General features: G+C 39.6%; 1 protein-coding gene across 1 annotated transcript in view; it reads left to right on the top strand.

Moving 5' to 3' along the window:
- notch1a (notch receptor 1a) overlaps nucleotides 1-8857 on the top strand; it is a 34037-nt gene extending 25180 nt beyond the window's left edge. Inside the window, exons 23-33 of the mRNA XM_082140505.1 lie at nucleotides 1-17; nucleotides 165-742; nucleotides 1361-1774; nucleotides 1938-2086; nucleotides 2620-2830; nucleotides 3656-3737; nucleotides 3820-3982; nucleotides 4959-5257; nucleotides 5982-6129; nucleotides 6252-6349; nucleotides 6746-8857. The exon at nucleotides 1-17 is cut by the window's left edge and continues 96 nt beyond it. Of these exons, the coding sequence (XP_081996631.1) occupies nucleotides 1-17; nucleotides 165-742; nucleotides 1361-1774; nucleotides 1938-2086; nucleotides 2620-2830; nucleotides 3656-3737; nucleotides 3820-3982; nucleotides 4959-5257; nucleotides 5982-6129; nucleotides 6252-6349; nucleotides 6746-7930 (3344 nt within the window). The 3' untranslated portion in view covers nucleotides 7931-8857. The remainder of the gene's footprint in view (nucleotides 18-164; nucleotides 743-1360; nucleotides 1775-1937; nucleotides 2087-2619; nucleotides 2831-3655; nucleotides 3738-3819; nucleotides 3983-4958; nucleotides 5258-5981; nucleotides 6130-6251; nucleotides 6350-6745) is intronic.
- The last annotated feature ends 4552 nt before the right edge of the window (nucleotides 8858-13409 follow it).

Raw genomic sequence — 13409 nt, 5'->3', positions numbered from 1 at the left:
TCTGCAAGTGTCAGCCGGTGAGTTCAAACCCGCATCTTGAAGGCTAATGCTGTTATTCAAACTTTCTTAACACCACATAAACACCATTAGTGCTTGAGAGCTGTTTAGAGAGATGAATATAACATGCACATTAACACACGTGCTAACCAGTGGTTCTCTCTCAGGGTTACTCTGGCTCTTCCTGTGAATATGACGCTCATTCCTGCGGCTCCCTGCGCTGCCGTAACGGTGCCACCTGCGTCTCCGGTCACCTGAGTCCTCGCTGTCTCTGTCCGCCGGGCTTCAGTGGGCACGAGTGCCAAACACGGATGGACTCGCCGTGCCTCACCAACCCCTGCTACAACGGGGGCACTTGCCAACCGATCAACGACGCTCCGTTCTACCGCTGTTCCTGCCCCGCCAACTTCAACGGACTCCTTTGCCACATCCTCGACTACTCCTTCAATGGAGGGCAGGGCCGGGACATCGCCCCGCCCCCGGAGGATGGATGGATGATTAGATGTGAAGTTGCTCAGTGTGAAGGCAGGGGTGGAAATGCCATCTGCGATACGCAGTGTAACAACCACGCGTGTGGATGGGACGGCGGCGACTGCTCTCTGAATTTCGACGACCCGTGGCAGAACTGTAGCGCTGCCCTGCAGTGTTGGAGGTACTTCAATGACGGAAAATGCGACGAGCAGTGCGCCAATGCTGGCTGCCTATATGATGGATTCGACTGCCAAAGCCTGGAGGGGCAATGCAAGTAAGTGAAATACATTTTTATTTTATTATTTGTTTTTATGATTTACATTTTTTTTCTATATATATATATATATATATATATATATATATATATATATTTATTTTTATTTATATTTTATTATCGTTAAGGACCTATTTTTATATAAATTGTACAGTCTTTTATTACCTGTGGAAAACTGTGCATTCTAATGGAAGAATCCTAATAAATGTAATGAAAAAAAAAATGAAAAAAAAATGCATACAGAGATATCAAGCAAGTAACTGAAATTAATTTTTTTTAATTATTTATTTTATAATTATTCATTTTATTTAGAAATTATTTAATTTTATTTAGAAATTATTTAATTTTATTTAGAAATTATTTAATTTTATTTTGGCTGTTTTTTAAAATTTTTTTATTGCTTTATCGTTAAGGACCAATTTTAGTATAAATTGTACAATCTTATATTAACTGTGGAAAACTGTGCATCCTAATGGAAAAAATCCTAATAAATGTAATGGTGATAATAATAATAATAAAAAAAATGCAGAAGTAAAAACTGCATAGAGAGATCAGTGGAAATTTGACATTAATTTGTAACTTCTCCCTCTACCTCCTCTTCAATCTCTCTCTCTCCAGTCCACTGTACGATCAGTACTGTAGGGATCACTATCTGGATGGTCACTGCGACCAGGGCTGTAATAACGCGGAGTGCGAATGGGACGGTCTCGACTGTGCCGATGATGTTCCTCAGAAACTCGCCGTGGGAAGTCTGGTACTAGTGGTCCACATCCCACCCGATGATCTTCGCAACCGTTCCTCGTCTTTCCTCCGAGAGCTGAGTGGACTTCTGCACACGAACGTGGTGTTCCGCCGGGATGCTAACGGAGAGCCGCTCATTTTCCCGTACTACGGCAACGAGCACGAGCTGAGCAAACACAAGCGCTCTGATTGGACCGATCCGGCCCAGCTGCTGCAGCGAGCCAGGAGGAGCCTGACGTCATTCATGAAGCCCCGCCTACGACGAGAACTGGATCAAATGGAGATCAAAGGGTGAGTGTATTGAGTTTATGAAATCAAAATAATAAAAGTGCAACAAATGCAACTAACAATTTATATGTGATGTTATGTGATGTTATGTGATGTTATGTGTGCACAATTTTTAATGTGCTTTTAAACTTGGTGATTAAAATGTGTACATGTTTGTGTGTTGCAGGTCTATTGTCTATCTGGAAATTGACAACCGTCAGTGTTATCAGCAGTCTGACGAGTGTTTCCAGAGCGCGACAGATGTGGCGGCATTCCTCGGAGCGCTGGCCTCTAGCGGGAATCTCAATGTTCCTTACATCATCGAGGCCGTCACAAGTGAGTGCCAGTTTAAGCCAAAAACACTGTTATTTTACTATTATTTGTATAGTATTATAGTATTTATCAAAATTAATTACCTTTTTTATTTTTACATCTTCAGTTTTTAGTTTTAGTAATTTTATGTGCTTTTGTCATTTTTATTTATTTACTTTAAAAAAATATATATTTCTATTCAGGTTTAATTTATTTTTATTCCATTTATTTATTTGCCAAGGCATCATTTTTAATTTTAATTTCAAGTTTTTCATCCAATATTTAATTTTATTTTTAGATACATTTTTCATTTTAATCTTATGTGAATTTGTCATTTTTTTATTAGTTTTTTATATGACTATTTATGTTTAATTTTATATCAGGTTTGGTTTTCCTAATTATAGGACTTCACCTTAAAAATTAGAGATGTTGCTTGGCAACTTATTGTTTTTCATGTAATTTTTTTCCAGCTTTATTACAATTTTTAGTTAACAACATTTAAACATAATATGTGCAACTCAAACACCCATTACATCATTAACTGTGTCTGTGCGCAGGTGAGGACGGGCCTTCAAAGACTGGGGAGATGTACCCCATGTTCCTGGTGCTTCTTGCTCTGGCGGTGCTTGCCCTGGCGGCGGTGGGTGTCGTGGTCTCCAGGAAGAGGAAGAGGGAACACGGACAGCTTTGGTTCCCAGAGGGGTTTAAAGTCTCTGAACCCAAAAAGAAACGAAGGGAACCGGTCGGAGAAGATTCTGTCGGACTCAAGTGAGTGTGCGGCACTTTGATTAAAGCGACAGTGTCATATTTAAATATTAGATGGAAAAACTTAAATGAAAATTTAAAATGCCACTAACTGAAATAGGTACTAAAATTGCTCAAATAAAAATAAAGCTAATTTGGACAATGTTTTGCAAAATGACAAAAGCGCATAACAAAATCACTAAAATTAAAATGTAAACTGAAAATTAGTGTTAATTTCGTCAGCTATTTTTAAATTTAGTCCTGTGGGACTATTACTGTTTAGTCAACCTTTTTCCGGTTTTTGTTTAGCCAAGTTTTAGTCGACTAAAACTAATTTTGGTCAATGAAAACTTTTCACATTTTTGTTATGCTGCATAACGGTTAAATTGCTAATCACGATTATTTTGCTCATAATTATATTTTTAGTAAAGATTTTGGTCAAGTTTTATGTATTTTTTAAACTACATTTTAGTCTTATCTTTTTTTCCATCATCGATATTGTAAATTGTTAATATAGTCAGTTATTGATTATATAGTTATTAATGACATCGTCTAGTCTTAGCAATGGAAAAAAGGTTGTCGACGAATATTTTTTTTTATCATAGTTTTCGTTAAAGAAGTGTTTTAATATTAAAACATTTTAATAATGCAATTTAATAATATATAAATGTATAATAATATAATATAATATAAAAAAAAAAAAAAATATATATATATATATATATATATATAACAATTAAAGGGACAGTCTCATATATTTTTGTAAAATGTAATGTTTTGCCCCCAAAGTCCACAAAAATGTTATGTTTTCCACCATTATTGATAACATACAACTTTGTTTCCCATCAGGCCTCTGAAAAACTCTGACAGCTCTCTGATGGATGAACAACTGAGCGACTGGGCAGAAGACGACACCGCTAAACGATTCCGGGTGAGTGTGCTCGCCGTTCAAAGACTGTCTGCTCTCTGTGTAAAGTTATGTCCAAAGTGTAACTGTGTGTGTTTGTGTGTAGTTTGAGGAGCAGTCGATTCTGGACATGACTGGTCAGCTGGATCACCGTCAGTGGACGCAGCAGCACCTGGACGCCGCCGACCTGCGTCTGAACTCGATGGCTCCGACGCCACCGCAGGGCGAGATCGAGAACGACTGCATGGACGTCAATGTCCGCGGGCCTGGTGAGCGCTTAGACCTTTACCATGATCAGTGTTAAATCTGACACCTCACAAAACTACTAGTGTCGCGGAGCGGGCGTGTTATAGATAGGGCTGTCACTTTACGTTCGAAAATCGATTGCACAATCGATCGGACCAACCAACACAAGTTTCGAAAACGAAAATAGGGAATCGAATTTAACGGTCTTCTCTCGGAGTGCGTCCATCTCGTCACGATAAGCCCGCAGCGAACGCACGTCACACAGCAACTACAGGCTCTGACACACACACACACATAACAGCAAATTATAGCCTACTTCTGCATAATGTGTCTCTTTTTACTACAAAACTGTGAATTCTGCCGCCGGTATTCAGACAGTCTCAGGCATACAGATACAGATTCTACAATCGCCTACGTAGGCGGAATTTGTTTGACATTTCTAATCGTAAACACAGCCATGTTGAAGAAGACTGCAGTGATGTTTTTCATTGATGTTATGGCAGTCCACTCTGCTTATTGTTTTTCGAGAATGTTGCACTCCTGTTTGTCATTGTGCACGAAACTTAACGCCAATAAATCATCAGGAATATTACTGATTTGTGCGCGTCTCAAGCGTGGCGCGCCCTCTTTGCGTTCGTCCTAATGCCTGTTAGTTGTCCGTGGATTTGCCTATATTTGGCGTTTAAAATGGAAACGACATGGAAAATCGATTTTACAATTGATTCAATGAACACAAATCGAACAGGATTTGTTCACAAAAGTGACAGCCCTAGTTACAGATACTAGTGTTGTCATAGATGCGGCGCGCATTAGGCGGTTGTTTGTATCGGTGCATTCCTAGAGTGAGTTGAAATGACAAGAGTGCACATAAATGTGGCAAATAAATAAATATAAACAACATTTATTTATTTATCACACAATTAAATAAAATGGGGGTTTTTCACACAAATTCGGGCTGTTCCACATTTACTGATGTAAACTCTTTGGTCTCTCTCATAGACGGTTTCACTCCACTGATGATTGCGTCGTGCAGTGGCGGCGGAGTTGAGAATGAAAACGGCGAGGGAGAAGACGATCCGTCCACTGACGTCATCACGGACTTCATCTACCACGGTGCCAACCTGCACAATCAGACGGACCGGACCGGCGAGACCGCGCTGCACCTGGCGGCCCGCTACGCCCGCTCGGACGCGGCCAAACGCCTGCTGGAGTCCTGCGCTGATGCTAATGTCCAGGATAACATGGGCCGCACGCCTCTCCATGCTGCCGTTGCTGCTGACGCGCAGGGTGTCTTCCAGGTAAAGAACAAATGGACCATTATATTCAGCTTATTATGATTCAGGAGGGTTTAAACTAAATTAATTTGTGTGAAAGTGACAACAGCTATATGATTAAAGACATGAATGTCAACATAGTAATTCAATATAATAATAATAATAATAATAATAAATGTATTTAAAAAACATGTTTTGGTTATTTTGTTTTAATTGAAATTTTAATAATATCATATTTACTTATAATATTATAAATATTTTTGGTAATTGAAATAAAACTGAAATAAAGTAAAATATTAATATAAGATGGAAAACTTTAAACTGAAATAAATTAAAAATGTTGCCTTTTCAACTCACTGAAATATGTTTGTCAAAGTCCTAAAATTATTAAAACTAAAACTGAAATATAAGTTAAAGCTAAAATATTTAAGAAAAAAAATACAAAAGCTAATCAAAACATATAAGCACAATAGCAAAAGTACTGAAATTAAAATGAATAAAAGTCAATTCAAAATATAAATATCTACTATATATAGTAGTTTTCCGCTAAAGAATGTCTTTTCCTAGGTAACATTTATAATACAATTTATTGAATATATTAAATGTATATTTAATATATAAAATAACAATATATAATATGCGATGTATAATATTTAGTTTTGTGCACATTTTGTATTTATAGGTTGTGCTCTCTAGATGCTCTTGGTTGCTGAATAATGTTAAAACATGGCTTTGTGTTTGGAAATAGATTCTCATTCGGAACCGAGCGACGGATCTGGACGCCCGCATGCATGACGGAACGACTCCACTGATCCTGGCCACCCGATTGGCTGTCGAGGGAATGGTGGAAGAGCTCATTAACTGCCATGCTGATCCGAATGCTGTTGATGATTCCGGTATGATCACAAACAAACATAATAATCTCAACCAAATCTCACTCAAAAAAAAAAAAAAAAACTTATTTTGAAGATGCATGGAGGTCCCCAATAACTCCCTTTTTTTAATGTTTCTTCTGTAGGTAAGTCGGCTCTTCACTGGGCGGCTGCGGTTAATAACGTGGACGCTGCTGTCGTTCTTTTGAAGAATGGAGCGAATAAAGACCTACAGAATAACAAGGTGGGTTTTTGAAGTCAATGAGTTTATTATAGAAGTCAAAATTAAAATGTTTATTCCAGATTGTGTGTGTTTTCACAGCAGTGTTATTTATATTTATCATTTAATTACATTTATATATTTGTATATATACCATTATAGTTATTAATATTTGGAATTAGCTTTTATTTTCATGTAAAGTTTTCATTTTTTAAATATTTTTATGTGCATTTTATAATTTTTTTCAAATATTAATATTTATGTGTATTTTTTTTTAATTATTATTTATTTATTTTTTCAGTTAGTAATTTTAATTTTACTTCAAGGGTTATTACTTCAATTTTTTCCTCAAATATTTGTTTAATTTTAGCTTTATTTAATTTAACAAAAAAAGTTAATGATAATAACCTTGTTTTGTAGGAGGAGACGCCACTTTTCCTGGCCGCTCGTGAGGGCAGTTACGAGACTGCTAAAGTCCTGCTTGATCACTTGGCCAACCGGGACATTGCGGATCACCTAGACCAGCTTCCACGAGACATCGCGCAGGAGCGCATGCACCACGACATCGTCCGTCTATTAGAAGAATACAACCTGGTCCGGAGTCCCCCGCTGCCCTTATCACCCCCTCTCTGCTCACCCAACACATACCTGGGCATCAAACCCAGCCCGGGCAACAACAACACGGCCAAGAAGGCGAGGAAACCGGCGGGTAAAGGCGTGGGAGGAGGGAAGGACAGCGGAAAAGACATGAGAATGAAAAAGAAAAAAAACGGAGAGGGCAAAAACGGAGGGATTATGGAGGTGGGCGTCCTCTCACCTGTCGATTCGCTGGAGTCGCCCCACGGTTACCTGTCGGACGTCTCCTCCCCACCTATGATGACGTCACCCTTTCAACAGTCCCCACCCATCACTTTGAATCAACTCCAAGGATTGGCTGATTCTCACATGGGCGGAGCTCTTCAGAGTTTAGGGAAGCCGTTTGACTCCGCCCCTCCACGCTTATCCCATCTGCCAGTGGCTAACAATGGAGCTCAAACAGGGGCGTGCGATTGGCTGCAAAGGGTGCAACAGCAACAACAGCAGGCAGGCTTCACACAGCTTATACCCACAATGCTCCCTGCCACCACTATGTCACATATGGGCTATCCAACAATGCAAACTAGCCACCTCGGCGCACCGTCGCACATGATTCCCAACCACGCCCACCAGAATATGGCGCCCATGCAGCATCAAAACAACGCCTCCTCTGGCCACATCCTGTCTCATCACTTCCTAGGTGACCTGAGTGGGCTGGATCTTCAGTCTGGCTCAGGACACGCCCCCATCCAGACCATCCTACCACAGGAGAGCCAGCGCATGGCTCCTCCCATTTCTAGCACGCAGTTTCTGACTCCGCCTTCTCAACATAGTTATTCCAACCCCATGGACAACACGCCCAGTCACCAGCCGCAGGTTCCTGACCACCCGTTCCTCACGCCCTCTCCTGGCTCTCCTGACCAATGGTCAAGCTCATCTCCACATTCCAACTTGTCTGATTGGTCAGAGGGCATCTCGAGCCCACCCACCAGTATGCAAATGAACCATATACCAGATGCCTTCAAGTAGGCGGGGCTTTAGCATCAAGAAACTAGACTGAGTTACGGAATAGACTCTTTAAATGATTTTATATTAATGATAAGAATTGTTTTTACTGATTTTTTGTATGCTAAGAACCATTTTTATTATTTTTTGTATTTATTTATATGCGTTTTGGACTACAGATATAAAAGATCTTTTTTTAATTTATACTGTATTTTATTTTTATTTTGAACATTTGCTGTTCTGAAAATAATTTTGAATATTGTGATGCTGCCAGAAAATAGTTTTTTTTTTTTTTTGCTTTGGTTATTCTGTTTTTAATTAATTTCAGTATTAATTAGACTTTTTATGGTCCTTTTACCAAACAATTAGTTTTCTGTGAACAAAAAAAGTAGAAAAAGAGTCTTAAAATGGTGACTTTATTGTATCTTGGATGTATTCAAATGGACACATGCGCACTCTACACATGTTTGTTTGTGTTTTTACATAAAAGAGAGTGGTTTATGACTGATTTATTCTATTTTACCGAGTATTGTCTGTAGACACTGTTCTGAGTTCATTGAGAACTCAAATATTTTTCCCATGGTACCTTGCTTCAGGTGTTTTGGGGAGCTTTTTCATATGTAGTGTAGCAATCACTGTTATTTATTGCCTGCTGTAGACATGTAGGACATATTCTAACACATGTAGGTGTGTGTGTGTGTGTGTGTGTGAGAGAGAGAGAGAAAGGTGTGTGTGTGATTCGCAGTGTGATGACATCATTGCTGCTCATGAGGTGTGATTTGTTGCTTTCCAGACTTTTTATGTTTTATAAATGCAGATCAAATGTTTTAATGATAACATGAAAAAGAGAGACTTGTAGTTTGTGGAGAAAAAAAGTATTTTGTTCAATGTTTTTTGTAAAGTACCTTTTCTTGACACAATAAAGGACACCGTTTGGTGACATTACTTTTACTACGTCTCTCTCATCAGTCTTGATTTGCCTTCAAAATATTCATGTGAAAAGCAGAAAAGCATCACTATTAGTATTTCTAATACACTACTGTTCAAAAGATTTTCTTTAATGTTTTTGAAAAGTCTCTTCTGCTCACCAAGGCTGAATTTGATCAAAAACACAGTAAAAATAAGTAATATTGTGAATTATTATTACAATTTTAAATATTTTTTTTCTATTATGATGTATTTTAAATATTTAAATGTGTCATTTATTCTTGTGATGGCAAAGCTGAATTTTTGTTTTAGTTTTTTTTTAATAAACAGTTTTCCAAATTAAAAAAGAATTCACCCCAACAACAAAGCATTTTTATGTAAATATAATATTAATATTTCAGATAGTTGTAGTAGGTTTGAAGTTCTCACTCACTGGCTGTATTTAATGTGGTTCTTTTCAAAAAAAGATGACCCCGAAGCATCTCTGGATGGATGAGTGTAAATGCTTTTCCCAGATTCAAGTGGAACCAGTGACATTCACTGAATTAATTTTTCACTACTTCACCTCTGTCTGCTATTTAAAGTCTGAACGAGGCACCTGATTCATCTGCAACATTTACAGCCTGGGAAAGCGCACTAAAACATGATGGATCTAAAATTAAACCGGTGTTCTGGGTGGTTGCTATGGTGTTACTAAGCGGTTGCTAGGCGGTTGCTATGGTGTTGCTAGGCGGTTACTAGGGTATTCTGAGTGGTTGCTAGGGTGTTCTGGGTGATTGCTATGTTGTTGCTAGGGTATTCTGGGTGGTTGTTAGGCGGTTGCTAGGGTGTTCTGAGTGGTTGCTAGGGTGTTGCTAGGTGGTTGCTATGGTGTTTTGGGTGGTTGCTAGGCGGTTGCTATGGTATTTTTGGTGGTTGCTAGGGTGTTCTGGGTGGTTGCTAGGGTTTTCTGGGTGGTTACTATGGTGTTGCTAGGCAGTTGCTAGGGTACGTTGGGTGGTTGCTAGGGCCTTTATAGGGGGTTGCTAGGGTGTTCAGGGTGGTTGCTATGGTATTACTAGGTGGTTGGTAGTTGTCACAGATGGTTACCATGGAGTTTTTATAGAGTTCTTAGCATGATCTTGGCATGATTTAGCACTTAACTAATCGCTATTAGCATGTAGCTATTCATTGCTAGCATGTGTAGCATGTTGGAAGTGCTGTTTCCTAGCATGAGTCAAAAGAGCCAAACCTCATCTCTATACGATGTTCTGATACAGAGATATAGGTCTTGCAAAACGGTTGCTAGGGTACTCAAGTTTGGTTGCTTTGGGGTTGCTTTGGAGTTGCTTGGGAGCTGGAAGCTTTAAACTTAAGAAGTTTAAACTGGTTTGAAGTTTAAAGTAGTTTAAAGTAGTTTGAAGTTTATGATAGATAAATAAGTTAGATAATACACATACACACTCAGAGTTTATGAGTTTAGAGTTTATAAGTGTATAAATTGATGAGTTTATAAGTGTATGAGTTTTTGAGTTTATAAGTTTAAATGAGTCTAAGAGTTCAGAGTTTATTAATTTATGAGTTTAAGAGTTCATAAGTCTATAAGTTCATGAGTTGATAAGTTAATTAGTTTATAAGTGTATGAGTTTAGAGTTTATAAGTTTAAAAGAAGTACATTTAGTAGTTTGAAGTTTAAATTAGTTTAAAGTTTAAATTAGTTTGAAGTTTAATTTAGTTTGAAGTTTAAAGTAGTTTAAAGTTTAAAATAGTTTGAAGTAGATAGATAGATAGATAGATGAGTTTATTAGATGAGCTGTCTGTATTTCTGCCAAAATACAGACAGCATGTTACATGTCCTACCAGAGACAGTAATATATTGGACCACTGTTACACCACGATAAAGAATGCGTATCACTCCGTCCCACGGCCAGCTTTGGGGCTCTCTGATCATTGTTTGGTTCATCTTATACCGACCTACAGGCAGAAACTGAAATCAGCTAAACCTGTAATAAGGACTGTAAAAAGATGGACCAACGAAGCAGAGCAGGATCTACAGGCCTGCTTCGATTGCACTGATTGGACTGTTTTTGAAGCTGCAGCCACCGATCTGGATGAGCTCACAGATACTGTAACATCATATATCAGTTTCTGTGAGGATACATGCATTCCTACCAGGACATTCTTATCATTCACTAATGATAAACCATGGTTTACTGGGAAACTCAAACAGCTTCGTCATGCCAAAGAGGATGCTTACAGAAGTGGGGATAAAATCTTGTATAACCAGGCCAGAAACAGACTGACAAAGGAGATCAGAGTTGCTAAAAGAAGCTACTCTGAAAAGCTGAAAAACCAGTTTTCAGCCAACGACCCGGCATCAGTCTGGAGAGGCCTGAGGAACATCACCAACTACAAATCACCATCCCCCCGATCTGTGGAGAATCAACAACTGGCTGACACTCTCAATGCATTCTATTGCAGGTTTGAGAAGCCCAGACTCACACCTCACACCCGCTCTGATGTGCACTTCACACATCCACCATCACCTCCTGCAACCCCTCTCCTCCCCCCTTCTGCCATCCAACCTGAGCTTAAGGTCTGTGTGGAGGACGTGAGCCGAGTCTTCAAAAAACAGAAGACTAGGAAAGCTTCAGGCCCAGACGGCATCTCATCTGCTTGTCTAAAAGCCTGCGCTGACCAACTGGCCCCAGTCTTCACGCAGATCTTCAACAGATCATTGGAGCAGTGTGAAGTTCCCTGCTGCTTCAAACGCTCCACTATCATTCCGGTTCCCAAAAAACCTAAAATCACTGGACTTAATGACTACAGACCTGTCGCTCTCACGTCTGTGGTCATGAAGTCGTTTGAAAGACTGGTGTTGGCCTATCTGAAGGACATCACTGGACCCCTTCTGGATCCCTTTCAGTTTGCTTACAGAGCAAACAGGTCTGTGGATGATGCAGTCAACATGGGACTGCACTATATCCTGCAACATCTTGACAGACCTGGGACTTATGCACGGATCTTATTTGTGGACTTCAGTTCGGCCTTCAATACCATCATCCCTGATCTTCTCACAGCCAAACTGACTCAGCTCTCCATGCCATCCTCAATCTGTCAGTGGATCTCCAGCTTCCTGACAGACCGGCAGCAGCGAGTGAGACTGGGGAAGCTCACATCCAGGACCCTCACCATCAGCACTGGCGCCCCCCAAGGGTGCGTTCTCTCCCCACTGCTCTTCTCCCTGTACACTAATGACTGCACTTCTAAAGACCCCTCTGTCAAGCTCCTGAAATTTGCAGACGACACCACCGTCATCGGTCTCATCCAAAATGGTGACGAGTCTGCTTACAGACTGGGGGTTGAACAGCTGGCTGTCTGGTGCAGCTATAACAACCTTGAGCTGAACACGCTCAAAACAGTGGAGATGATTGTGGATTTCAGGAGAAAATCCCCAGCACTCCCCCCTCTCACCATCATGAACAGCACTGTGGAAGCAGTGGAGTCATTCAGGTTCCTGGGCTCTACCATCTCTCAGGACCTGAAGTGGGCAAATCACATTGACTCCATTGTGAAAAAGGCCCAGCAGAGACTGTACTTCCTTCGCCAGCTGAAGAAGTTCAATCTGCCACAGGAGCTGCTGATCCAGTTCTACTCAGCCGTCATTGAGTCTGTTTTAAGCACTTCCATCACTGTCTGGTTTGGTTCAGCTACCAAATCGGACATCAGGAGACTACAACGGACAGTCCGGACAGCAGAGAGGATTATTGGTGCCCCCCTGCCAACCCTACAGGACCTGTACTCTTCCAGAGTGAGGAAGAGAGCAGGTAAAATCATCACAGACTCCACTCACCCTGGACACCCCCTGTTTGAACTGTTACCGTCAGGACGGCGACACAGATCACTGGCCACAAGAACATCCAGGCACAGGAACAGTTTCTTTCCACAGGCCATTTCCCTTCTGAACACTTAACATGCCCCCCAAGGCATATGCCTGCAAGTGCAATACTCCCACTGTCTAGTGCAATATTCTCTTAACTCAGGTGATATTTATATTTATATTATTCATACTACTCAAAATACTGTAAATATGTTCATAATCTGTAACATGCACTAGACTCCCACTGTCTAGTGTAATATTCTCTAACTCAGGTGATATTTATATTTATATTATTCATACTTCTCAAAATACTGTAAATATGTTCATAATCTGTAAATGTTTATTCAGACTAAACCCAACTGTGACCCCTTTTTTTTACTTTTTATACTATTTTATTTTATTTTATTTTTTTATATATTTTATTCTTAGAATTTGTATTACTATGTTTCTTGTTGTATTTGTATTTGTATATGTGCACTGGAAGCTTCAGTACCAAGAAAAATTCCTTGTGGGTGCAAGCACACTTGGCAATAAAGCTCTTTCTGATTCTGATTCTGATTCTGATTATTAGTTTAAATGAGTCTCGATGGCTCATATTTGGTTTAGTCTTCAAGGTGTTTAGATTTTAATTTTTGTCGGTTGGTGAGTTTAAAAATGAAAACATTCCACAATGTTAAGTCAATGGGAGTTTTTCCGAGTTTTGATCGTCATTTTTAG

Source organism: Leuciscus leuciscus (assembly GCF_965113295.1).
Source record: "Leuciscus leuciscus genome assembly, chromosome: 16".
Classification (NCBI taxonomy): Eukaryota; Metazoa; Chordata; class Actinopteri; order Cypriniformes; family Leuciscidae; genus Leuciscus; species Leuciscus leuciscus.
Note: the sequence above shows the minus strand (reverse complement) of the source record. Positions and strands in the feature narration are given on the sequence as shown.